Genomic DNA, 26,809 nt, shown 5'->3' on the forward strand with positions numbered 1-26,809 from the left:
ATAATTATTAGGTTAACAATTAGGCTACAGGGCGAAATGTGCATGTATGTTCTTTCAAAATTGTCTTAAAACTGAAAAATGTTGATGCTGATTGCCGAAAGTGGATTTTGGTTCGTTAGTATTGCAACTCTATATGCAACAAGTTTTAATATTGTTACATCGGTACATGCGCAAATTGCAGCGAGATCTTTTTTTGTGTTCCTATTTTTTATGCCACAGTTGTGTCCGTTGTTTGGTAACGATTAGCAATGTCAACGGTAACATTTATTGCAGTATAAGTCGTGTAAGTTGTGATGTAAGGCTGTAATTGCAATTTGGACAAGCACGGGGAATGGTGTTTAAGTGCCCATTTGTGCTGACTGCATAGTGCTGGTGAGTTTTCTGGACATTATAGTAGCATTTGTTACACGTATTTAATTTGGTCACAGTTTTGTTGATAAGCGAGGTACTTCTTTGGACCATATTTGCTAAAGTTCATAAACCGACAGTTGTGTGTGAAGACGTTTACTTTGCTGTCTGCTTTCGTATTGGCACTTTTCAACGGTCTGTTTTGTACAAATGTCTTTGTGCTTTTTGTCAGTGTTACGCTGACCTGTTATGTCTCTGGACTCCCTCTAGAGCGGTGGTTCTTAACCTTTTCCTTGCTGCATCCCTTTCAAATCAGCACCCAATTTTCGCACCCCCTTCTGTAATTGCTTACATAGCAAACCATTGTAATTTAATTTTTATACAATCATCCCCCCCCCCTAGGATCAGTTCTCGAACCCCCTGGGGGTGCGTGCACCCCTGGTTAAATACCCCTGCTCTAAAGTCTAGAAAGCGCATTGTTGTTGTTTTATTCGCCATTTGAAGTGCAAAGCTAAATAAACACTGATTTTGCAAAATTTATGTGGCAGTGAATTTTTGTTGTTATAAATCACCTGCAGTTATTTTTGAGCAAAGACTTTAGGAAAGTGGAAACGTATGTAAAGGTGTTAATTTCGTTTTCTTTTAAATAACGATACAAGTTCTGGCTGTCATCCGATGAATAGTAGCGGACGAAACTGTAGCGACCATTGGGTCATCGTTTAATTAAAAACACTAAAAAAGGCATTTTCATTTTGTTATATGTGATGATGTTAACTTTGCATTTTTCAGCCGCTAAAATTGCAAACTGCGTTGACTGCTAGTCTGGTTACGCTGAAACATATCAAGGCTATTAAGTTACATTTATTTTAATCAGTGGCGGCTCGTGCCTAATATTTCTGGGGGTGCTGCTCCAATTTTTAGCCTTTATTGAACAAATATAAGTTGGCAATATACAGAAAAGCCACATTTCTAGTTTTCTAGTCGTTGTTTTATGCCTTTGGAAACTGCCAAATAGCCTATACATCTTCACCTTCATTTTAAAAGAAAAAGAGTTTCTTTTTTCCAAAATACAAGCTTATTTTAGTGTTGTGATAAACGTTAAACTTTATCCAAAGTATGTATATCGTTTAAGTTTCTGAGCTGAAAGTCTTTTACTTAAACCTACTGACGCGCCTGCCGTTGAACAATTCCTTCCCGAAGTCGAAAAGGACTTTCAAAGAGTAATGTCACTGTGCGAAACAATGTCCGACGGGGACGTTGTTCCAGGTAGCCGCACTCGAAAGATAGATTATATTCGAGACAAGATCGAGTTCGACGAGCGTATGGAACAATGGCTCTGTGATGTGCGGCAAGAAACTCCAGTTTCCATTGCATCTCTACCGCCATTAGTGGACAGTCCCTTTATCGTAGACGATCAAAAGAGTATAGGCTCTACGTCTAGTTCCATGCGTAGTTTGAGGTTAAAAGAAAGTCAAGTTAAACTTTGGATTGCCCAAGTGACCCGGCGACAGGACGAGGAACGCAAGCAAGAGGAGGCGGCTAGAAGGAAATTAAAACAGGAACTGGCGGACCGCGAGGCAAAAGCAAAGCAAGATTTGGCCGATCGCGAGGCAGAACTTGAGCGAGAGTTGGCAGACCGCGAGTCGCAACGAAAGTTGGAACTTGCTGAAACTGAAGCTAGAGCTTGGGAGGAAGCGTCTGTAGTTGAATCCATTTGTGGTAAGCAACATCCCGGATTTTCTGGCTCGACAACAGTGCGTTTACCGAGTAGCCCACTGGACTGGACAGCCCTGTGCATACCTACATTGACTACAAAGCGCAACCGACGGCACTTTGTAAGGATTATGCGCAAGACCAGCGATATACTGAACGCGACACTTTCGTCCAGAAATACGTTAAAGAAGAAGCAATTCCGCCTTACCAATGCCGCGCACATGAGCCGACACAACTTAGATTTGATTCCTATCAGGCGCCCCCCAAACCACTCGAAACTCGAGCGCCCCGTGCTAGCCACAACCGATACCTGGAGGTTGGTGAACTTTTTCTTCCGAAACCGATTGTAGAAAAGTTTAAAGGTGACCCCATGGACTATTGGAGCTTTATTAACCGTTATCAACTGCATATTGCGGATAAGGTTGAATCGTTCGACCTGAAGCTAATTTATTTCTTGCAACATTGCGAAGAGCGTGTATACGAACAATTGAAGTATCATTCTGCGTGTGAAAGCCCTCGAGAGGGTTACGATATGGCCCGACGCGAATTATACGAAAGGTACGGGCAGTCCCATATAATAGCTCGGCGCTGCGAGAATTTGCTACAGGATGTCCCGAGACTAACTTCCAATGACCCAGCCGGTCTCGAGAAACTGGCCGTACTGCTCCGAAATTGCTGTGCTTCCCTGGAAAAAATGGTCGGTACGTCCATTGTACACTCGGTGGGATTCATTTCCTCGATTGCTTACAAACTGCCACTTAAGATGCGGGAAAAATGGGTCTCTGAATCGTTGCGTGTTCAGGACAGAACAAATAATGTGGCGAGATTTGCTGACTTCGCAAAGTTTGTCATAGAGCAAAGCCGAGAAGCCAATTCGATTTTCGGAAAGTGCTTGTTTTCCTCTCCTATGGAAAAGACTGACACAGCTGCACACAGAAGACAGAAAGTATCTGCGTACAACGTAAACGTATCAGCTCCGGAAAATGCCATCGCAGTTGATTTCTCACGTCTGTGCGCACTTTGTAAAAGACCTCATCGAATCGACGAGTGTATACAATTTAAACGTAAATCGTACGAGGAGCGGTGGCGATGTAACATTGCTGATTGGGAACGATAATGCGATCGCACCCAGGTGCCTGGAGAGCCGCTTTGCGCCCAATCCACGCGAAACCCCAGATGCGGTTAGGACGCCGCTGGGATGGCAATTGAAGGGCCCTTCTCTGGAGACACAAGCGCATGTGGAGGAAGAATCCAGCTTCTACTTGACGGCGTTTTCATCAGATGTTGAAGCTGACTGTTTAGGAAACGTACTTATTAACGATGAAGGAAGCTTTTTCCCATCGCTAGAAGACGATATCGGCGATGTTGAATCTCTGATGCAATGGCTGCGCGGTCACGAGGAAGTTTCTAACTTTGGGATGAAATACTCGAGGGAGGATGTAGTCGCCTACGATATGATGACGCGACTGGTAGAACGCGTCAACGGGCATTATCAGCTGCCACTTCCGTGGAAGAATGACAGTGAGGTTCTCCCAGACAGCTTGCCAATGGCTAGTGGGCGCTTGGAAGGCCTAAAGAAGCGTCTGTTGCGGAATTCTGCGATGCGGGGCAGGAACTTGGCCGAATGGTCCGGCGCGCCTGACCCATATACAGACATAAAAAAGCCTGATCGGGATTCATCCCCGGGAGAGTCCTGGGTTCGAACCCCGTGAAAAAAAAAATTTTTTCTGCGATGCGCGATAAGTACATCGAGAATATGACTACCCTGTTAGAAAAGGGTTTTGCAGAGCGAATTCCTGAAGACCAAGTTGGTACGAAGAATAGAGTATGGTACCTCCCACACCACCCAGTCGTCAACCAAAAGAAACCTGAAAAGGTCAGAATCGTTTTCGACTGTGCCGCGAAGTGCTCGGGTCAATCAATTAACGACAAGCTAATGAAGGGACCCGACTTGGTAAGCAACCTTGTTGGCGTTTTGGCGAGGTTCCTAAAGGATTGTGTTGCTGTTGTCGCGGACATAGAGGCCATGTTCCACCAAGTGTCGGTCGCTCCCCGTGATCGCGACGCTTTGAGGTTCCTATGGTGGCCAGGAGGGGACATGTCAAAGGTGGCTACTCCGCACCGGATGAATGTACATTTGTTCGGTGCCCGCTCTTCCCCCAGCTGCGCTACGTTTTGTTTACGTGAAACTGCAAGGGAGCACGGGAAGTTCTTCGACCCCAGAGTTGCTGATGCTGTGAGATACAACTTCTATGTCGACGATTGCCTCGCAACAGCCCCCTGGGACTCAAGCGCCATTAAGTTAGTGAAAGACTTGAAAAGCTTGCTCGCCTTGGGTGGATTCAAATTGACGAAGTGGGTTTCCACCAGCGACGCAGTCATGGAATCTGTTCCAGTCGAAGAAAGAGGCAAGGCAAGCCAAAACGTATATTTAGGGGATTGCGTGCAGCAACGTGTGTTGGGAATAAACTGGGACGTGAACGAAGATGAGTTTCAATTTAGCGTCGACCTGCCCGCTAAACCGCTGTCCCGACGAGGTATGCTCTCGGTAACTAATTCCTTTTTTGACCCCCTGGGATTCGTGGCACCTGTCGTTCTGGAGGCCCGGTTGATGTACCGCAATCTGTGCCAGAAGAAGTTGGACTGGGACGAGAAAGTTGGTGGAGCTGACTTGACAAAATGGAGAAAATGGTGCAGCAGCTTGGAACGTTTTCGCGCTGTCAGGATTCCCCGATGTTTTAGGCCTAAAACAACGAACGAGATAACGGGGCAACAATTGCATTTCTTCGCTGACGCCTCGACAGTTGCAAGAGGATGTGTGTGCTACCTACGGACAACGATGGAAGACGGCAGTGCACATTGCAGCTTTGTAATGGGGAGGTCGCTCTTGTCAGGTTCCGGGAAGCACACGATCCCTCGCTTGGAGTTGGAGGCGGCGCTGGATGCTGTCAAGCTTTCAAGGACAGTCAAGAAGGAGCTGTGTATGGAAAACTGCCCTTGTGTGTTTTGGAGTGATTCTACTATTGTTCTCCATAGTCTCTTTGCAGATAGCAAGAACTTCCCGGTATTTTCTCGAAACAGGCTTTCGCAAATTGAGAAACTTACCTGCGTACATGATTGGAGACACGTCCCCACCGCTTCGAACCCAGCAGACCAAGCCTCATGCGGTATGGCGGCCGACGCCTTCGTGGGGTCCAAATTGTGGCAAAACGGGCCAGACTTTTTGCGATTTCCCCCGGATCAAATGGTCCAAAAAGATTCGCTAAACCCGAAGTACCGCGAGGAATCTACAGCAGCTTTGATTTAAAAGAGACAACTGACGTGTTTCTTTCAATCGGCGACAGCTCACCGACTGATACGCTGATCAACCACTTTTCGTCACTCTACCGACTTCAAATCACCACTGGATGGCTCTTGCGCGTCCGAGAATATCTTCGCGAAAAGACTAAAGGGAAAACCGCTACGCTTTCTCGCTCGCCAATCACCGTTTTTGAGCTACAGGACGCTGAAAAGGCACTTATACAATACAACCAGCGCCAAGAATTTTCAAATTGGACTAAAGGAAACCTTCCCGCGCACCAAAATAAGACGTCTCAGATCTACAAGCTAAATCCCATGATGGTAGAAGGTGTATTGCGAGTAGGAGGAAGACTGGAAAACTGTTGTCTGAATTACAAAGCTACACATCCCGCCATTATCCCACACCAATCTCACTTTACCGATCTGCTAATTGAACACTACCACACAGTGGCGGCTCGTGCCTAAAATTTGTGGGGGTGCTGCTCAAAATTTTAGCCTTTATTGAACATATATAAGTTGGCAATATATAGAAAACCTACATTTATTGTTTTCTAGCCATTGTTTTGTGTAGAAAAACAAGTAATACAAATCTTAATTAGAAACTCCATTGTGACGTAATTTTTGTTACGCAATAATGTACACGAGTGTAAACACCAGACGATATCATTTGTGTATTTTGTTTACTTGCACAGCGACGGATAAACACCATAACATGCAGTAATAATGTGGAACAAAAACACACGTGACACAGACTCGAAACTAAGCGGTTGTAAATACGGTAAAACACAACAAGAATATAGAAAAAAAAGTAATGATTCGAAAAAGGTCGAAGTATTTCAGTTCGACAACATTTAAAAAAATGGCCATGTTTCATTTAAGTAACCTTATGGTCACAGTCAGCGTTTTCAACATATTATATGACACTTCACAGATTATAATTGTCACAAAAAAAACTAGCCATACAGCTGTTTATTGGTATCATAACTGACAAATTTAACAACCACTTTACATTTGTGTCAGAACTTGTTTATTTTAACATCTTTTTTTTGAATTTTTGTGTACAGACTATTATTTGTCTTTCAGATTTTTAACTGCTATAATTGCTGCTTTATTTGCTGGCAAATAGCTTATGATTGCTTTTTTTAAGTGCAAAACTCCTTCAAGCTTTAAAATTTACAACACTCTCACTTAAATTTAAACCATATTATTAAACCTTGTGCTTCCTGTTTACAACCAAAATGAATCATAAAGTTATAGTTTGGGCATGATAATTGATAGCTTCTTCCTTGATTCCAAATGACAACTGAGAAACTGTTTTTCTATTTAGTAGTACTAGCACTGCAAGTGCAAGTCTTTTGGAAATAATGGTGTTCCTAACAAAGGTTTGCAACCAAACTGTTTTGCCTTTGAAGGACTCATGGAAACAGCAAAAAGGATTTTTCATCCTAGTAATTTCACTTGTCAAAACATCATCTAGATTATTTTCAAAGTAATCATGAACATCAGATCTACAGAAACATTTTCATTTCAGTACTTAGCTTTTCTTTGTCAACAATAGGATGTGCTTGGTGGTCACTATACTATCTTGTCTGTAGAATGTTCATTCTTAAGAAACACTTCCTGTGAAGCAATTTAGCAGCTACTGTTTAGACCAGGGGTGGGCAAACTACGGCCCGCGGGCCGCATGCGGCCCGGCAAACGAGTTCATGCGGCCCGCCAAATGTTAGTAAATTTTAAAGAGAAAGTTTCCGAGTAACGCTGAATAGTATTATGAGCACGGGCGTAGAGTTTTAAAAATACTGCGACTTGCCGATACCTATTCCATGTCCAGTATCTGCACCCGTACCATACTTTGGAACTAAACACAGATACTTTTTACGTGCTTTAGCCTGTTGTTGTTGCCACGTTATAATGCAAATCGTCACTTGACACAATTTCTTCGTTCGATAGAAGTAAATAAAAGTAAAAGCGATTCACGTTTTCAAATACAGCCCACTTTGCACTGTTGACGCCAAAACTTTGGTCACTTTGGATCAAGTTTTAGGTCGTTGCAGTACTTTGCAAACGAACATTAAACACGGCTTAGAATCGTTAACACAGACCCGTACAACACCCAAAGATGGATATTAAAAGCGGTTCGCATTGCTTAATGTTGGCGCAAGGTATTTAACAAAAATGCCAAACAATGCAAATAAAACAGGCACCACAATCGTCACAATACACTTTATGACGTCATAAACAGTTAGCTTCGTTTAGCTAAACTTATGCACAAGTTAGAAATTATTAATCAGAGCATTTTAGGCGACTTTAAATGGTATATGTGTGATATAAACCTAATTCTTTACATCAGTTATTTTAAAACAAAAACAAGCAAGCAACTGGCGGTTGTTGGTAAAATACTATGCGGCCCGATAAAATTACAAACTTTTGAATGCGGCCCTTGCACTGAAAAGTTTGCCCACCCCTGGTTTAGACAAACAGTACATGTCCATTATATCAATACTCATCTTTTTCATCATGTCCACGTAAGGTAGTTTCAAAGTTTCCACAGAACAAAATGCAGTCTATTATTTTGGACAAAATTTCACGATTTTTTTCCACTGTTTTGTTGTGTTCAATAATTGAAAGTCTATATACGCCTCACTAAGTTTTTCCTTAATATTTACAGTTCCCAAAAGTGAAAGTGAAACATCATTGTCCACATGCTTCTTTGACTTTTCATGTTTTTCTGCTTTCTCACCTATTTTGGCTACATTTGTAAAACCATCTTTTGTCCAGCATTTTTCATCACCTCCAAACAGCAAACATGGAAAACAGAACAGTACATTTTTAACTTCACAACCACAAAGCCATTTTTTCTTTTGATACCATTCAGAATTAAAACTGCGTATACATTTCTTGTTGTGGCTCATTCCTGGCTGACAAAGTTGAATATCAGGCGTTGGACGCCCTTTTTTCTTTATACTTACCTTTTCAGCACTTGATAACTGCGAAATCTTAAGTTGCTGAAGCTCACTTACAGTCACCGAATTAGAATCTTGAAAAGCCATGATTAACCTTTCAATCAAAAACTGTAAAAATGATTAAAAAAGAATAACTGTCGTACTGTACTCATTGTCGAACCTGATGGTACACGTGATTTGCTTTGGCACACAATAAACGCGGAACAGACAACTACTTCCGGGTGCCCAGGTCACACGCTACGTGATTGGTGGAGCTGCGCGAGCCGCAGCACCCTGGCTCCTATTTCGCCCAGCATGTAGCTTTTCAAAGTGCGCATGCGCAGAACCGCAAAACGTCATGAAACGTCACGAAACGTCAGAAAACTGGAGCTGCAGTTCCAGCATAGATATACATTAGTGTTTCCCCAAAAAAAAATTTTAATAAAAAAAAAGGTGATTAGCGCGGAAATTATGCCTATTATATATTGCTAAGGAATAAAAAAATAAAAATAATTAAAGTTATTTGTAATATTATGGTAGGTGTATTAAGTAAAAATATCTAGGGGGTGCTGCAGCTCCGCAGCACCCTAGCACGAGCCGCCCCTGCTACCACAGCAAGAAGGCGGGACACTCGGGTGTCAACCACACAATGAACCTGTTATGTCAGCGCTACTGGGTTGTTAACGCACGTGTTGCAATCCGTCGTGCCTTGCGAAAATGTCTACTTTGTCGACGACGTGATGCCAACCCAGGATCGCAGCAAATGGCCGATTTGCCGTCGGCCAGACTACAATTAAACGAGGCCCCTTTCACCCACACTGGGGTAGACTACTTTGGACCGTTCACAATTAAGATGCGCCGAAGCGAAGTGAAACGCTATGGGTGCCTTTTTACGTGCATGACCAGTCGCGCAATCCACCTGGAAGTTTCTCCTGACCTTTCGACAGATGCTTTCATTAACGCTATGCGACGCTTCATTGCACGTCGCGGACCAATCAAGCACATGTATTCGTATAACGGGACAAACTTTGTCGGAGCGGAACGAGTTCTCCGAGAGTCTGTCGATGAATGGAACCAACAGCAAATACACAACTACTTGAGACAAAAGGCGATAACTTGGCATTTTAATCCGCCCAGTGCCAGTCATTTTGGAGGTGCTTGGGAAAGGATGGTCAGATCTGTCCGCCGCATATTGATGACGCTGCTTCCAGACAAACCACTCGACGACGATTTGCTACACACTTTATTCCTTGAGGTCACCCGATCCGTCTACTTTTAGGCGCTTAAAACTGTCGAATTCTGGATAATCCTGGGCCTTTATGCTGTCGTATTATATTCTGTGTTATGGATTCTGCGCTTTAAGCGACATGGTATGCTGTGGATATCACTAACAGCTTAGGGGGTTACCCTATGTGCTGTTTTCGTCGGTTGTAGCTGTTTGTTGACAAATTAAATCAGCTGAACTGAACCTTACAGTGCGGTAGAAAGTTGGAATTTACAACACTGGCTTTAATTTATAGAGTTTTTTTCCTAAAAATTGGTGGTAAGTTTAACTTATTTAAGTATTTTGTACAAAATAGCAAACCATTGTAATATAGGAGAAAGGAGAGACATATCACATATTTGTCTGACCTAAGGACATTAACTGGGTTCACACACAGGCAGTAGATTTTGACTGAAGCAGCATAGTTTTACGAGTTGCAGGGTTCTCGTGTGTATTTGATTTGGACAAAAACATCAAGGTGTTGGAAGTTTTAACACATATAGGCAACACTTCCATTGATTATAAACAAGGCAGCTACACAGATGGTATATTTTTGATTAAAGAAAGGTCCTAATTGTTTCAGAAAAAATGCAACCCGGACAAATCTGGAAATTGTTTGGGCTGGTGGTGAAAATTTAAATGTTGAAACCCGTACAGGACAAATGACAGAGAGTCAGATTTGGTGAACCACAGATGATTGTGTGAGTAAACAGTTGATGTAAAGAACTTAAGGCAGATTAATATAGCATTCATGACTTTGATGTTTGGTATAGAAGTGTTTTACACACCTTAGAAACTATTACCTGATAGACTGAGATAGCATGCCTAGTTTTAATGACTGATTTCATTTGGTTTCCTCCAGCACTTGTAATATTAATGACTGGTAAAAACACTAAAATTGGTTGAAAATTGTCTGCGATTTTGAATATATACTGTATGTTTTGTTTAGTTAATAGTGAATTGAAATTTATTATTATATTGTGCAATTGCAGTTGAAGCTATGGGTGAATCCTCCACTGCACCATACAAACTCATCTTATGGTTTGCCACTTGGGTGTCATTTGACAACAATTGCAGTGTTGGATTTCCCGACTAAAAACAATTTAAAGCATGCTTTTTGTGTTCAAAATAGGCGAATGACACAAAGGCTATAGACTGAACAGTAGACCAGTTAGAAATGTATACAATGAGTATAAAATAGCCTGCATTGTTTAATATAAATAACTGTGTTTGTTTAAATTAATATTGCACCATTGCTACTGAGATAAGCTCTACTTTCAAAGTTAGATTAGATATCTTCAATTGTTAACAACATTTTTGGTGCAAAATTGTGCAGATAGTTTAGTTTGCAGCTCCACTATTTTTATATGATGACCATTACATAGCAGTACTGTCATGTAATCAGTTGATGGTAGCATAAAAAGCCTTTTTAGCAACTAACAATTTGGTTATCAAGTAAAGATTGTAAAAAAAACAATTGCATTTAATTAACCCCAAAGTTTCAAAACTAGATTTGTATGGTGTTTAATTATTTCATTAAATTTGTGTTTTATTACAGGGCAAGGCAAGAAGATTTTACCCTTAAAATCTGGAAAAGTTAGATGCAAGGGAAGGATATGTGTACTATTTGAAACTTTAACCTTTACAGAGCTATATATCGCAGAATCCATAACACGGAATATAATATGACAGCATAAAGGCCAGGGATTATCCAGAATTCGACAGTTTTAAGCGCCTAAAAGTAGACGGATCGGGTGTTGAGGTTGAAGATATTGTGAACTCGAGGCCCTTGACTCAAGTTCAATTAGAAGTAGAAGAGGAATTACCACTTACTCCTAACCATTTGCTGAAGCTAAAACCAACGGTCGGTTTGCCGCCAGTGAACACTTCGAAGACCGACTGCTACGCGAGACGCCGGTTTCGTGCTGTTCAGTACCTTGCTGGCGAGTTCTGGCGTCGTTGGATGCAAGAGTAGCCTCGGACGATCATCGCCAGACAGAAGTGGCATGAACGTAAGAAGAATTTTGCCGTCAACGATATTGTGCTGTTGGTAGATGATTCAACCCCGAGGGGGCGCTGGCCTATAGGCCGAGTTCTTAACATATTCCACGACAAAAACGGAATCGTCCGAAGCGTTGAAGTGAAGACTTCCAGCGGAGTTCTGAAGAGACCTGTTGCAAAGCTGTGCGTTATCGTTCCTGCCGAGACTGAGGGCGAAGAAGAAGAAACAGAGCCAAGGATGTCGAAAAATTCGGACTGCCATGGACGTTTATTTCGCTTGCGCCGGAGCCTAATGAGGCGCAAATCTTTTAATTGTTGTAAAAAATTGTAAACGCATTAACTGTAGCGTTTCCCATTTTGGTGGGGGAGGATGTAAGATTTCTTGCCTCTAGTGGCGCAAGCTGTTATGTACGGGTGCCAGGAAGATCGTCCTGGCATTGCTATTGCCGCAACAATGACTTTGTGACGTAAAATCCATTGTGGTGCAATTACCTTGTGCGAGACCGCATGGTTATTAGTTTATTGTTGTCTGTGATGTGCTGAACGCATGAAAGTGAGTTGTGATAGCTAACTAACGAATTTCTGCTTCTCTTCGTAAAAACAGAAAGTTTATTGCAAATGTGCAAAAGTTGTATCTAAGCGAATTGGACCTGTGAACTTTGCGCTGAGCATTGTATTATTGTGACCTGATTAATTTACTGTGAGCAAGATTCGGTCGGCATCGATCTGTGCGACGAAGTGACTTGGTTGCATTGCTGTACGCCGGTATGTTTTAATGTAGTGGCCTGTATCTTGGTGTGTTTTCATGTGTTTTACTGATTACGACTTACGATATTTACAGTGTGAAAACCGCAATCTCTGATTTCCAACTGGGAAGTCTAATGCCTGGACCGATCAAAGTTTGGTACGTTATTTTGTTTCTCCCCTGTAAATGCATTTTTTCGCTGTTCCTCGTTCTGATTTTTTACTAGTGTTGTACTATTTGCAGAAAACCGCGTTTATTGCGCGCGTCATTCATCTTGGTCGAAATAAAATTCTGTTGCTCGCACTGGTAGCTTGTCCAGGCGCTGCACTGAAGGTGCGACGCTACAGCGAGCATTACAAGGCGTAGCCGAAATACGTAAAGCGTTTTGAAACATGAAAAATACGTAGCCTGCTAGCAATAACAGTACACATTTCTCAAGAAACAACCAGACGCAATCATCCATGACCATAACAATGGGTTTGTTATGGTGATACATTAAAAAAACATACAGAAACCAAGATTATTTTTTTTGCCAAAAAACTTACCTTTTCTTTACCAAAGCGAAGAAAGCACTGGCGCCAAGTTATGACAGTGCCATTGTGACATCTTAAACCACTTTTTTTCATGCACGGTTGTTAATGCCTGACTGACTGTAAAAAAGTGCTTACCGCGAGCAATTTGTTATTATTGGTCCGTTAAATTATGGTACATTTGTGCTAGGTTAGGGACTTTCCCTAACATCTTGTCTTTCTCAAAGTCTACATAAAACCGTTGTCTTTCTGAGAAGGTAAAGCATCAATAAGCTCAGTGTTAAGTTTGTTTGAAATGTATTGTACGTTTCTTTGTTATTTGTGAGGTTTCCGCGTGGACACGAAACTCTGTGGGGTTGGTGGATTTTTCGACCTAAAAATAATAAAAATCTGTTCAGAGTGCAGGCATTAATTTAGTTCTATGCTTCAAGTAACAAGTAGGTTTATAACAGAACAAAATGGGTACAAACGAATTTTGCACTACAAATCCAATCCATGGATTACTCCTTTCTCATATTAATTTATGACCAGGACTTAATCAGTGCATCTATAGCAGTGGTTCCCAACCTTTTTTTGTCGCGACCCAAATACTTCCCAAAATTAGGTTTATGGATTCTTGCGACCCATAAACATACATTTTTACTATTTTGGGTTGGTTTTTGTTTGTAATCAGGAAAGCTTTTCGAAAATTTCTGCGCTAATTTGAAAAATCAAACAAATAATATTCGTTTATTTTTAACCAAGTTATAACTGGCTCAAAGCATTATCAGCCAGACAACGCTTAACAGTGATCTCACACAAACATTATGTGACGTCACAATGAGAATTAACCACTACCACGCCAAAATGTCATAAAATTATTATTGGGCAACAATTTATAGCCTTGGGAAATAATAAAATATCGCTATGAAACGAAGTCAAGGAGTAGATGCTTTTATTGCCACAAAAACAGGCGACCCAACAGAATTGTCAGGCGACCCAACTTTGGGTCGCGACCCATAGGTTGGGAAACACTGATCTATAGCATGCAGGTTGCAGGATCGCTTGGTCCACCTTTATATAGCTTAAAGCACATTTATATTGCTAGGTGCATCTTTATATCATTTGGTGAGTGTTTTATTGCTTGGTTTACCCTGATATATTGCTTGGTACACCTTTATATCGCTTGGTGCTAGAGTTCCTTCTTGAGAAATTCTCGCCAAGAAAATCTCAAGAAATCTCAAAGAAATCGAGTCTCGAGAAATGAATAACAATTTCTGGAGAAAATTACGTCACGTACCTTAAACAAAAAGTAAATGTGACACCTCTTATTATGTGTATTTTTCTTTTCAACTCGCCTCTAGAGCGGACTGGGCACATAACTTTCTTATTTTGCTTACGAAACAGTGATTTTTAACGTGCATTGCCACTAAACTTTCACCTTTCCCAGGCAGTAGCCACGCCTGGTTGCATAAGATATATAACAGTCGTGTCTTTTTTTGCTGGTTTGCTACCGAATCACTACTTGCAATCGCTACTAGAAGCGAAAAAACGTACCATCGGAAATTTTTTTCTTTGTTTTTGTTCGATTCTCGAGAAATGTATTTTCAATTTCTGGTTTCTCGAGAAACGATAAAGTTGATAAATAGAGGAACCCTCCCTGGTGCACCTTTTCCTAGCAATACAAAGGTTCAGCAGTCGATATTAAGGGTGCACCAAGTGATATAAATTTGCGTGTGGTTACAGCTATTAAAACTAAAGCCTAACTAAGAACATCATCCACATTGTACAATACTAAGCAATAAACCAAAGTTGAGGCCAAAGTTAATATGGGTTGCCTTATTTTATTTACCGGTTGATAAAAAAACCACAAAACAAAAACACGCTTTTGTGACTTAATAATGACCATATTAGGATGATCAGTTTTTCAGTACTCTGCATCCCAGGGTGGGTGATTGCCCCATTCATTTCCTCTTGGATCCGCCACTGCTTTGACCAATTAAATGGAAAAGTGTCTAGTATTTAGAACCAGAAATATATATCTAGTTATAAAATGCCAGCCATTGTAGTTTTGTGTCTAAGTAAAAGAAGAAAAACAATTAAGTTTCCTATCAACTTTACTGTTTTTCAAGTAAGTTGCTTATTATTTGTTAAAGAGTTTAACATGTAGTAATGTTAATAGAGTACTTTATACCATCAACAGGACCAATATTACTTTTCAACTCATAAATATACATTTAATATACAGTTTGGTGACCATTGTATTAATAGCCTATCTCTCTATATATCACTGCTCATTTTTTATAAACTTGTTGCCTGATGTTGACCAAACAAAATAGTACTCATATCTTTTGCATGCAACAGTAAGACCTGTGTCTGACTGTTTGTGATACATTGGTATTTTGAATTGTTAAAAATAAATTAAAACATGTGTACAGATACTGGAGCTAGTGTGCCAAAGGGAACAGCTGAATCCAGATCAGTACACCTTAAGGTACACAGTAAAATGCAAAAAGACAAAACATCTTCACTGTAAAGCCCGATTTTTACTGACAATCCTGTCAAACATTCATCTTTTTTGCACTGTTTAATATATACACTTAAATTTACAGAAGCAACAATGGAGTTTTAGACAATACTCTTCAATGGACATTTACAAATCTACCCAACAATGCCAAGCTGGAACTATGTGCTTTGAGCACTGATTCAAAGGAATTAAAGCCTGTAGATATTGCTCTGCAGCTTGAAAATGGTGAAAGGTTGCAGTCAAACTTTCAACCAACATGTACATTATTTGATGTTTTTCAACATTTTAAATCCAAAATTAAAAGGTAAGGTAAGTGTTTGTGGAGTGAATTTATTACTAGCTGCCACAATGGAAGTAATCGAAGTTGACAAGTTTGATATAACTATGGCATTGTAAAGTCTTTTCGGCAATAGTTTATCCATATTATTGTAACATATTCAATTTTGTACAGTTTTTCTTGGACATTAATTAAGCTTTCATGCATAAACAATAGTAACAAATTGATTATGCCAAAAATGTTTTTTATTGTTAGTTGGTGGTTTTATACTGGTGTAACAAACCTGCCTTGTATGGTTTGAAATAAAGCTGAAAAATCCGCAAGAGTAAATAAGTAAGTTTATTTCTCACAAAATATTCAAACAAAAAAAAAAAAATTGAAAAAGAAGAATGTGCGGGGTAGCGAAAGACACATTTGTACACACAGTTTCATAAAGAACATAAACATTAAAAAAATCTTGCATGACCCGAAATTGTATGCAATGAAAAAAATGGTTGCAGTAAGTGTATTTAAATTAAAACGAGAAAGGTGTGTATGTGTGATTCAGGAAAAATCTAAAAGAGTATACTAATAATGAATTTGATTTAAAAACAAGTGAAAGTTGAAAATTTTAGATGGCATGTTTTGCTTTGAAAAGTTAAACATAGTTGGTTTCTTAATTTTTAAAATCTCCAAAACCTTATTTAACACAAAAGTTTATTACCACCAACGTTTGGTGCATCACTAGGAACACACCAGTACAAATTCGTTGGCCTATTTTGTAAATTGGAATAATTTAAAAAAACAGTTTAAACAATGAAAATAAGCTGGCAAGTTTGGCCTGGAGTTTTGCTGTATTTTGTTTCTTCTGCTTTGAAGCTCATCAATTTATTTCGGCGTGAAGTGTTTGTTGGCATTGGATAAGCCTTTCACAGCTGATCGAATCATGCACATTTTTCTTGATTTATATAATTTAAATTGTTGTGTGTAAGATCTGCAGACAAGCTCATGTTGTTTGTGATAATGGACTGTTTTAAAATAGGGTCCGGTTTCCATGTGCCTGTAAGTAATCTTTATTGTAACAATGGTGCAAATTAGCATCTCTGTTAACAAGCAACTTGCTTAAGTCTTTCATTTGTATTTTTTTAGGTAACTGGCAGGCAGAAAATATGTGCAGACATACAACAATGCAATTTAAGCAAACAATTTTGCACTTATATATAGAGAGAATTTTTCTTTCATTTTTACTCAACCATGTTAAGTGTTAAGTGCCTTAGGGCTCAGAAAACTTGCCCAAGACTGCATCATCAGCAATGTTTAAATTATATGTGCAGCATGTCTATCATGTTTACACTCTTTCAGGAAAAGTTCTATAAAAATACTTTTAATTGCATTTTACAGGGCTGAAGTGTTGGTGTACAAGGGTGAAAATTGGTAAATGAAAGGAAGTTGCAAATTGCTTGTTAAAAATTTTTTTTGTGTGCAGAAGCTGTGATTTTGAAAATATGATACCAGTGATTGTTTACATGAGACAAGAAATATTTGGAGAGGATGTCTTTTTAAAAACAACTTTAAGTGGACTAGGAATAGTTTCGGGAAGAGCACTTTTACGGTTTGTTAATGGTGTTGATGTAAACTCTCTTTGTAAGAATACAATTGCAGTAGTTGTTTATTGCAGACTGATGTTTAAAGCAGGAAACTATGAGTTGGCACAACCACAAACTTTGCCAATGCACCCAATATCATTACAAGAAACAGTCAATCAAACCGGTAATATACAAATACAGAATAATAAACTGTGCTCTTGTCATAAATTTGCACTTTTCCAGATGAAAGAGTTTCAAATACTCAATTTAAGGTTTTGGGCAAATCAACAATATCTGATGCAATTAGCACAAGGACTCAGGTTGGTTTATGTCATTGAGGATAAAGTTTTTCAGTTATAAGTATATTGCGGTATAACTTTGAAAACATTTGTAGAAAAAATGCATTTTGTATACATCTTATTTCTTGCCACCTTATCTATCACAAGTAGTGTGTAAAATTGGTTTGAAGTTTGTCTTCATAATATTTGAATGTTCAATTTTCCAAACTTTGTTGTGTATTTTAACCAGAATCGACATTGTATCTTCAAAAAAATGTAAGCACCTTTCAACGTGTACAAATGTTTCTTCCTGCACTTTGTTTTTTTCCCAATAAGCATATATTATGAGATACAAGGTTTACATAATTTAATAGTGACAAATGTCTGATTATGGAATACATGGTTAACATAATTTAATAATGACAAATGTCTGATATAAGATACATGGTTAACATAATTTAATAATGACAAATGTCATTACGTTTGGCCATGTGACGATTTTCTTGTGTTTCGGAAAATAATTTCTAATAACTCCCATTTCACAATAGTTAAAAAAGAAATTCTAGAAAGTCATGTCAGTAGTTAGTTAGCTATGTGATTTGATCCTCAAAACGTTTCATTCCAGGTGGCCCAACACTTCACCGATAGCACCCCCTAAAAACATGAAATTTTAAAACTGTTTTTTTACTTAAGAACCTGGTCCACGAGTTTCTCACTTTGTTGATTGGTACCTTGTAAAGTATTTAAAAGCTTTTAGGGTTTAGGGTTTTTAAGGTTAGCAACACAACTTTAATGTGCTAAAATTTAAAAAGTCATATCGTGCTAAACACCATGTACATGTATAGGAAAGCCACAATTTGTGTGTTTAATGGCTGCTTTTTTATAAATTTGTCTAATTTTCAGACATTTTTGAAAGGTAAAAATCTAGCACAGTGCAAATGATTACAATTGATTTTGAAGTTTGTACTTTGCACTCAGAGCAAAAGCAGAACTTAAAGCAGCAAGTCACTCACCGCCCAAAGGCTGGCTAACACCACTGAAAACAAATATCCTATTTTAATTCATATGTACTTAACTACATATGTGTGATAGTGTTCCAATGTGTGTGTGTTTACAATGTTAATGTTTAGTCTTCCAGTGCTTCAGAAGAATTTCAAGAAACATCAGGGTCAAATGTATGTTTAAACTATGGTAATGAAGTAAAAGAAGATTTAAACAAAAGCTCAACTTCACTTGTAAATAGTGATTTACAGGTAAAAGTTGTTGATAAAACATGTTACCTGAAATATTTGGCAATTAGATATTTTAACTGCCTAAAACCTGCAACATTTGTCTTGCAAATGACATCGCATGAAAGTTTGCAGTGGCAAAAGCATCTTGCTAAATTCATTTTTTTCTTTTCTATGTAGAGGTAGTTTTCTGTTTGATTTCAGGTTTCAAAAATGCATGATGATGCTAAGCTGGAAAATCCTAATACAAATCGGCTGTCAAAGTTATCAGAACCTTGTGATCGACAACCAGTTTTGTTTCATTCAAGTAGTATAAAGCACCCTTGTGGTAAAATAAATTCCATGTAAATGTATTCAATTATATTTAAGATAATTTTGCTGTTGTTACAGATGTGGAATTGGCCGAGGATTTCTTTGATGTCACAGTAATGGACTTACGAAAAATGATTGCAGATTTAAAACGTCAACAGTAATGTTCAACTTTATGAAATTTTGTCTAAAATGTTTTTTTAGACAAAAGCTATATATGTGCTGAAGAAAAAAGTGGTTCAAACTTACACACACAGTAGTTGGTTTTCCAAAGATGCTTCTCCCAAAGTTTGACTCCAAATGACCCCTCGTTCACCCACAGCTTTAAAAATGGCTATACTAGCCAAAGTTCATGATCCAGGAGTTTCATACTTTTTATTGGTCCCCTTCCTTGAATGGGACACATATTGATTTTACTCAAATTGTTTTTGTTTTTTTTCTTTCTTTTTTTTCTTCCCAAAGTTTGTCCGACTCGTTTTTCCATTAAATGTTTGATGGATTTGGCTGAAATTTACACGGATGGTAGATATAGTTATGTAGATGTGCATCCCACTTTGTTTTTGTTGATAACCCCAGTATTTACCCTGCTAGCCCCCTAAAATGGGTGTTTTTACCCAAACTTTGTCTGACTCGTTTTTCCAGCAAATGTTTGATGGATTTGGCTGAAATTTACACAGATGGTAGATATATTTATGTAGATGTGCATCCCACTTTGTTTTTGTTGATAGCCCCAGTATTTACCCCGCTAGCCCCCTAAAATGGGTGAGTTTTTAAAAAGTGTAAGAATTGGCTGAAGTTTGGATTTCTTGTATAGTATGCCATTTATAGGTGTCGATTGTTGTGTTCAACCCTGTAGTCCTAACATTTACCCCACAAGCCCCTAAAGCAGTGGTTCCCAAACTTTTTTCTTTTAAGGCGCATTTTAGAAAAAACAAAAATTATTTGGCGCACCTCGAACATTTGAATAATTTTTTTAGCTGACAAAGGCACTAACTATGAGGTCATAAAGCCGCTATACAGGTCACTTTCATAGTTAAATAGCCTAGTTGAACATCTCAGAGACGTGGAGCATGTTGGCCTAGTGGTCTAAGCACCTGGTACTACTACTCTACTTGATTGATTTTAATATCAATATTTTTTGCGGCACACCTAATGACATCTGGCGGCACACCAGTGTGCCGCGGCGCATAGTTTGGGAACCACTGCCCTAAAGTGTAAAACGTATTTGTATGTTACTGGGCACCACAAACGAAATATTTCTGTTGCTCAATAGTGTTGCAAGGGCAACCACTTGTATGTTGCACGTTGGTGGGTTGCTTGGTGGATGTTTTTGTGCCATGGCAGTTAGGGGCTTGTTAACAGCCCTATGACGTCAGAAACATTAACAGTTGTTGCTTAAAACATCTCTAGTGGTTGAAATTTTAAATATTGGCGGATTGGGCTGAAATTTTGCAGTACTATTGATTGAGTCATTGTGGTTTTTATATATTTTTTAGTTTGTGTGTCGAAACCAATTAGTTACCCTACTAGCCCCCTAAAATGGGTCAGTTTTTTGAAATGTTAAATAGGACATACTTCAAACAATATCTGGGGTGAATCTAATTATGGGTCCCTACCCTGAAGGGGAATCATATTGATTTTACTCAAAATGTTTTTTGTTTTTTTCTTTTTTTTCTTCTCACCAAAGTTTGTCCGACTCGTTTTTCTATCAAATGTTTGATGGATTCGGCTGAAATTTACACAGATGGTAGATGTAGTTATGTAGATGTGCATCCCAGTTTGTTTTTGTTGATAACCCCAGTCTTTACCCCGCTAGCCCCCGAAGTTTGTCTGACTCGTTTTGCCATCAAATGCTTGATGGATGTGGCTGAAACTTATGCAGATTGTAGATGTAGTTATGTAGATGTGCATCCCACTTTGTTTTTGTTGATAACCCCAGTATTTACCCCGCTAGCCCCCTAAAATGGGTATTTTCCCCCAAAGTTTGTCCGACTCGTTTTTCTATCAAATGTTTGATGGATTCGGCTGAAATTTACACAGATGGCAGATGTAGTTATGTAGATGTGCACCCCACTTTGTTTTTGTTGATAACCCCAGTATTTACCCCGCTAGCCCCCTGAAATGTTTTTTTCCCCGAAGTTTGTCTGACTCGTTTTGCCATCAAATGCTTGATGGATGTGGCTGAAACTTATACAGATGGTAGATATAGTTATGTAGATGTGCATCCCACTTTGTTTGTCCGGATAACCCTAGTATTTACCCCGCTAGCCCCCTAAAAGGGGTGAGTTTGTAAACAATGTCAGAATTTGCTAAAATTTGGATAGCTTGTAAAGTATGCCAATTATCGTTATTGCGCCAATGCAGTTCGGGGGTTGTTAACAACCCTTTGACGTCAGAAACATTAACAGTTGTTGCTCAAAACACCTCTAGTGGTTGAAAATTTAAACAGTGGCAGATTGGACTGAAATTTTGCAGCACTATTGATTGAGTCATTGTGGTTTTCTACTTTTAAGTTTGTGTGTGTTGAACCTCCATTAGTTATCCTACTAGCCCCCTAAAATGAGTTTTTTAATTTAAATAGTTTTTACTCCATATAGCATATTTAAATATGCACAGTACCAATCACTGTGTTTGTCTTCACAATACCAAACTTACTTATTGTTATCTATTGAAATGGATTATCTACAACTTTGCATGTGTGGGAACCCATGAGTTTTTGCTTGCAGAAACAACCAAGGTTATAAAAAACGATGGCTAATATGGGACCCAATACAAAATAAGCATAGAAAATACATTTATGTTTTAAAATAGATCTTGGTGTATGTGCAAGGGCAATATGTGCTAAGCCACCCTTCTAGTTTTATAGTTTGTATTCTACATAGTATTATTATTTAAGCCCAGTGCCGATCACTGTGTTTAACCTTACAACACCTAACTTTCTCATGGTTATCTCTTGAATTGCATTATTTTCAACTTTGCATGTGTGGGGACCCATGAGTTTTTGCCTGCAGAAACGACTAAGGTTATAAAAGACGATGGCTAATATGGGACCCAATACAAAATAAGCATAGGAAATATATTAATGCAGTGGTTCTTAACCTTTTTATAACGACCGAACCCCTATGATATTCTTCAGTATTTGGTCGAACCCCAAAGTTACATCCTAGGTTTTAACCCATTTTGTTTGGTGAGTCATAATTAGTGTTTTGTTTTTCAAACGTAGTGGCAACAGTTACTGTTTGTCATTTTGTTAAATTGTGACATAATAATACAAGCAACTTGTTTCAGGATTGCTTTAATTCCGGCAATTTTTAGTTTTTACCAAAATGAAGCATTAGTATTTTTAGCATCTGTAAACATGAAAAATATGTGTTTTTGCTGCGAACAAAATTTCGTTGTTTTTCTGCTTCCAAACAACGCTCATAATGCTCTTTGTTATGTCAAAAAAAGAAAATAAAACCTTAGTGCAGGGGTGCACAACCTTTTTGCTAGGACGGCCGCATCGCAGATTCTTATTTCACAAACAACCGCCATTTACCTGCTTACTTTTGTTTTAAAATACTTAATTGGTTTATATTTTATTTACCATCTAATAGCGCCCAAAAAGTCCAGATTAATTTCTGTACATATTGAGCTGCACATTACGATGATCTGTCCTAAGTGTTTATGATGTCACAATCTTTATTGTGATGCTTGTGGTACGTGTTTTGTTCGCGTTGTTTGCACACAATAGGCGTACAAAAAGTCTGACGTGTATGGTTCTTATGCTGGTAATGCTCTTTTAAGTGCCACAAAAACTGTTTAGAGCAATCAAAATATTTAGCAAAGGAGTCTTATTTACCTCACGGCCGCCAGTACATATATATTTTAATAAACATGTTCACTGCCGCACAAATTTGACTCTGCGGCGCCATGCGGCCGTAGGTTATGTACCCCTGACTAAGTCTAACCTTCCAGTGTTTTGATATTTGACAAATACAAATTGCCATTTTTAGCGAATATGGACTCTAAAGTTTGATGAAAAGGAGTATTTGTCTTGTACGTCAAAAAGCCCTTCGTCGAACCCCTGGGGTTCGATCAAACACCGGTTAAGAACCACTGTATTAGTGTTTTAAAATAGGTTATAGTGTAAATGCAACAACAAAATGTGCTAAGCCTACCTTCTAGTTTGTTTGGTGTGTTGTATAAGTATTTTAAATGATTTTGCAACTTTTAGTTTGATTAACAAATTGTAAACAAAGTTAAAACGGGTTGAAATTTGGACAGTTCATAGAATATGCCATTTTTAGGTTGCGATTGTAAAGTTTTAACCTGTAACACCACTTAGCCTTAAAATGGGGGAGAACTTGGCATGTGTGGGCCCATGAGTTTCTGCTTGCACAAACAAACAATTGTTAGAAAAAGATTGGCTACTATTGCCCAAATGTAAAATATTTGTGGGAAATATTTTAACATTTTGAAATAGGTTATAGTGTATATGCAATTGGCAATGTTATCCTCTTTTTTGGTGATGAGAATAGGATAGGCCTATTTACACTTACATTTTGTAGATCAAGAGAGGAAGATTTGCTTGTGGGAGCTCAGCGAAATAAGAAAAGAATCAGTGCTGTAAATAAGCATCCAAAAATTTTAATCAGGATAGTTTTTCCAACAAGGCATGTCCTGCAGGTATAAATCATTTTAAATTTTTTCAACCAGACTACATGATTACAAACAAATTGCATGATTACAAACCAAAACTTAACCAAATGTGTTTTTTAAAAAGACTTAAAGCACATTTAATCAATCGCAAAGTGTTTTCTTAAGATAAAATAGTGAACCGACGTAAGTAGACAAATTCGCCTTTTCGGCCCTGATGCTGCACTTTTTGAGACGGTTTGGGAAGTAATTGTCCTTGGTCTTAAAACAAAAAAAATCCATGAATACAGTTGGCAATATATTGTTGTAAACAAAACTGCCGTAACATGTAAAAGTCGAAGCATGTGCATTGTGAAAAAAGAACACAACATTATCATTAAGCTGCATTTCAGTTTTACTGCATAAAATGTTATGAAGGGCACACACACAAGTTGTGGTTTGTTTTTGCTCATCAGATGATTCCTTTGTTGTCCTGTTGAATCACTTTGTATTGATTTGTTTGCGTATACAGTTTTTTATTAGAAGAGAACCTGTTGAGGTGCTTTCCTAATTTTGTATTATGTCAACAGGGCTGGTTTAGACCCTTGGAAACTGTTTCTGCTCTCTACGATTTTGTTTCCCAGCACATTACAGTTTGTGGATTTTACTTGTGTAAGAATCTATTAATTTTAAAAAATACCCTGCTATTTCTACATTATTTTATTTCTTTGTAGTTATTGCACCACCAAAAAAGATACTTAGTGAAATGGATAAAACTCTTTTTGATGTAAGTTTATTCTCTCTAACAAAATACCTATTTAGTATTACTGGAAATAACTTGTTTAGTGCGATCTTAGTCCTGCCTCCAAATTGCTTTGTGGATTTAAAGACAAAACACTGCTTGTCAGTGATTTTTTGGACTATACTAGCCTACAACTTTCAAGATTTGATGATGCTAACATTGCAGTATCAAGGTAAGTAGCATGTTGCCCTTCCTGTAAAAGTTGGACATTTTAAACTAAAACGATTTTTAAACATTTCATACAAAAGTTTTCTACATATGCTAGGTTTCAACTGAGTTGGCCAAACCACCACTAACAAAAATGTTGATTTTCTGGATTAGATAATGCAAAAACATGTTATGCTTTGTTTCAGGATTTACAGTCACTTGCAACAATTTCCTGATGAGCAAACTTAAATGATTCACCTAATTGGTATGTGTTAACAAGTATCTAAATCACCAAAGAGAGTTGTAACAAATTTTATTGAAAATAAGAAACAAAGCGTCAAAGTACATCATGAGATCTTTGCTAGCTTACAAAAATTTACTACTGATTTAGTAGGCATTTTTTTAATCATAGCTTTTACTCTTAGATTCCTATCATCTGACAAAAGCACCACCGTTTTCAAGCCATTTGATGATTTCTTCTGTCGGTCATCAAATTTTGTACAACAGTTCAAAATAAGATCGTCATTGCTTCCCTAATAAAATAAAATGTTTGTTATATGCATGTACCAAGCAACTTAATATTTTGTGTTTTTGTGTGCACTTGAAAGGCATTTTAGGCTTGCTTGTCTAGTAGTTCTGTGGCATATTTATTGTTAAGTAAAACTAAAATGTTGTTTAAGCTCTCTTTTTATTTCTCTAAAACAACTAATCACTAGGGCGATTATTTTTTGTTACCTAAAAAATGAACAATTTTGACTCTAGAATTCAAGTAGATAAATTACACATTAATATGGCTGTAGGTTAATCTAACTAGAGCGGAAGAATGTACAAAAGTCTAACAGAAGGGCAAAAATCTGAACACAGACCTAGCCTATTCTGAAAAGGGAAATGAGCTAATCACTGCCAAAAAACTGCAACTAAGACACAGCGAAAATTGTTCAATACATTTGTCTAAACAAAAGATACATGAAGTATCTAAAGCAAGACCGAAAATTTTTGCCCGTTTTGAGGTGTATTGGGTATCACACCATATCAGCCTAATTATTTCATTCACTTGATGGTTTATGATTCATAATAAGTAGGCAATGAGCAATTTACAACAGTATAAAGTAGGCTACAAGGTGTAAAATGGAAGTTCACTGACAGTGCAACCTCTACATCTCCACCACAATGCAGTTTGTGAACAATTTTGACAATTTTTGACCTATTCTAAAATGTTGGACAAAGACAAGTCAAAAAATAATCACCCTACTAATCACCAATCATATCATTAAGAATCAATGAGTGCATTCTTTATGTAACTAGAAGGGTGGCTTAGCACATATTGCCCTTGCATATACACTATAACCTATTTTAAAACATAAATATATTTCCTTTGCTTATTTTGTATTGGGTCCCATATTAGCCATCATCATTTATAACTTTAGTCGTTTCTGCAGGCAAAAACTCATGGGTCCCCACACATGCAAAGTTGAAAATAATGCAATTCAAGAGATAACCATGAGGAAGTCGGGTGTTGCAAGGTAAAACACAGCGATCGGCACTGGGCTTAAATAATAATACTATGTAGAATACAAACTATAAAATTAGATTCACCCCAGATATTGTTTGAAGTATGTCCTATTTAACGTTTTAAAAAACTGACCCATTTTAGGGGGCTAGTAGGGCAACTAATTGCGTTCGACACACAAACTAAAAAATATATAAAAACCATAATGACTCAATCAATAGTACTGCAAAATTTCAGCCCAATCCAAGAATGTTTAAAATTTTGACCACTAGAGGTATTTTGAGCAACAACCGTCACTGTTTCTGACGTCATAGGGCTGTTAACAAGCCTCTAACTGCCATGGCGCAAAAACGACCACCAAGCAACCCACCAACGAGCAACATACAACTGGTTGCCCTTGTAACACTATTGCTCCAAAGAAATATTTCGTTTGTGGTGCCCAGTAACATACAAATACGTTTTACACTTTGGGGACTTGTGGGGTAAATGTTAGGACTACAGGATTGAACACAACAATCGACACCTATAAATGGCACACTATACAAGAAATCCAAATTTCAGCCAATTCTGACACTGTTTAAAAACTCACCCATTTTAGGAGGCTAGCGGGGTAAATACTGGGGTTATCAACAAAAACAAAGTGGGATGCACATCTACATGAATATATCTACCATCTGTGTAAATTTTAGCCAAATCCATCAAACATTTGATGGAAAAAAGAGTCGG

The 26,809-nt window shown here is 38.2% G+C and overlaps 3 protein-coding genes across 8 annotated transcripts in view; 2 read left to right on the forward strand and 1 right to left on the reverse strand.

Moving 5' to 3' along the window:
• Positions 1 to 8,952: 8,952 nt before the first annotated feature.
• Positions 8,953 to 9,582, forward strand: LOC145239018 (uncharacterized). Its single transcript, XM_080102309.1, has one exon. The coding sequence runs from the start codon at positions 8,953 to 8,955 to the stop codon at positions 9,580 to 9,582; it is 630 nt and encodes a 209-aa protein (XP_079958435.1).
• Positions 9,583 to 13,110: 3,528 nt separating this feature from the next.
• On the forward strand, positions 13,111 to 25,152 carry LOC145238345 (tether containing UBX domain for GLUT4-like). 4 transcript variants are annotated; one of them, XM_080101481.1, is made up of 15 exons: positions 13,113 to 14,953; positions 15,261 to 15,316; positions 15,435 to 15,653; positions 17,092 to 17,217; positions 17,284 to 17,375; positions 17,435 to 17,511; positions 18,600 to 18,722; positions 18,903 to 19,026; positions 19,089 to 19,167; positions 23,558 to 23,675; positions 24,215 to 24,296; positions 24,359 to 24,411; positions 24,471 to 24,598; positions 24,780 to 24,838; positions 24,999 to 25,152. In XM_080101481.1, the coding sequence occupies exons 1-14, from the start codon at positions 14,876 to 14,878 to the stop codon at positions 24,820 to 24,822; spliced, it is 1,398 nt and encodes a 465-aa protein (XP_079957607.1). In that variant the 5' UTR covers positions 13,113 to 14,875; the 3' UTR covers positions 24,823 to 24,838; positions 24,999 to 25,152. The 4 variants fall into 4 exon arrangements, with proteins under 4 accessions (XP_079957609.1, XP_079957610.1, XP_079957607.1 ...); XM_080101483.1 differs by lacking the exon at positions 23,558 to 23,675 and having other exon boundaries at positions 13,111 to 14,953; XM_080101484.1 differs by lacking the exons at positions 23,558 to 23,675; positions 24,359 to 24,411 and having other exon boundaries at positions 13,111 to 14,953.
• LOC145238341 (telomerase-binding protein EST1A-like) overlaps positions 24,870 to 26,809 on the reverse strand; it is a 40,927-nt gene continuing 38,987 nt past the window's right edge. For all 3 annotated transcript variants that reach the window (XM_080101474.1, XM_080101473.1, XM_080101475.1), the window contains one exon: positions 24,870 to 25,106. In XM_080101474.1, coding sequence (XP_079957600.1) covers positions 24,921 to 25,106 — 186 coding nt within the window. In that variant the 3' untranslated portion in view covers positions 24,870 to 24,920. The remainder of the gene's footprint in view (positions 25,107 to 26,809) is intronic.

The sequence above is a fragment of the Phallusia mammillata genome, chromosome 7 (assembly GCF_965637545.1).
Source record: "Phallusia mammillata chromosome 7, kaPhaMamm4.hap1.1, whole genome shotgun sequence".
In the NCBI taxonomy this organism is placed as follows: Eukaryota; Metazoa; Chordata; class Ascidiacea; order Phlebobranchia; family Ascidiidae; genus Phallusia; species Phallusia mammillata.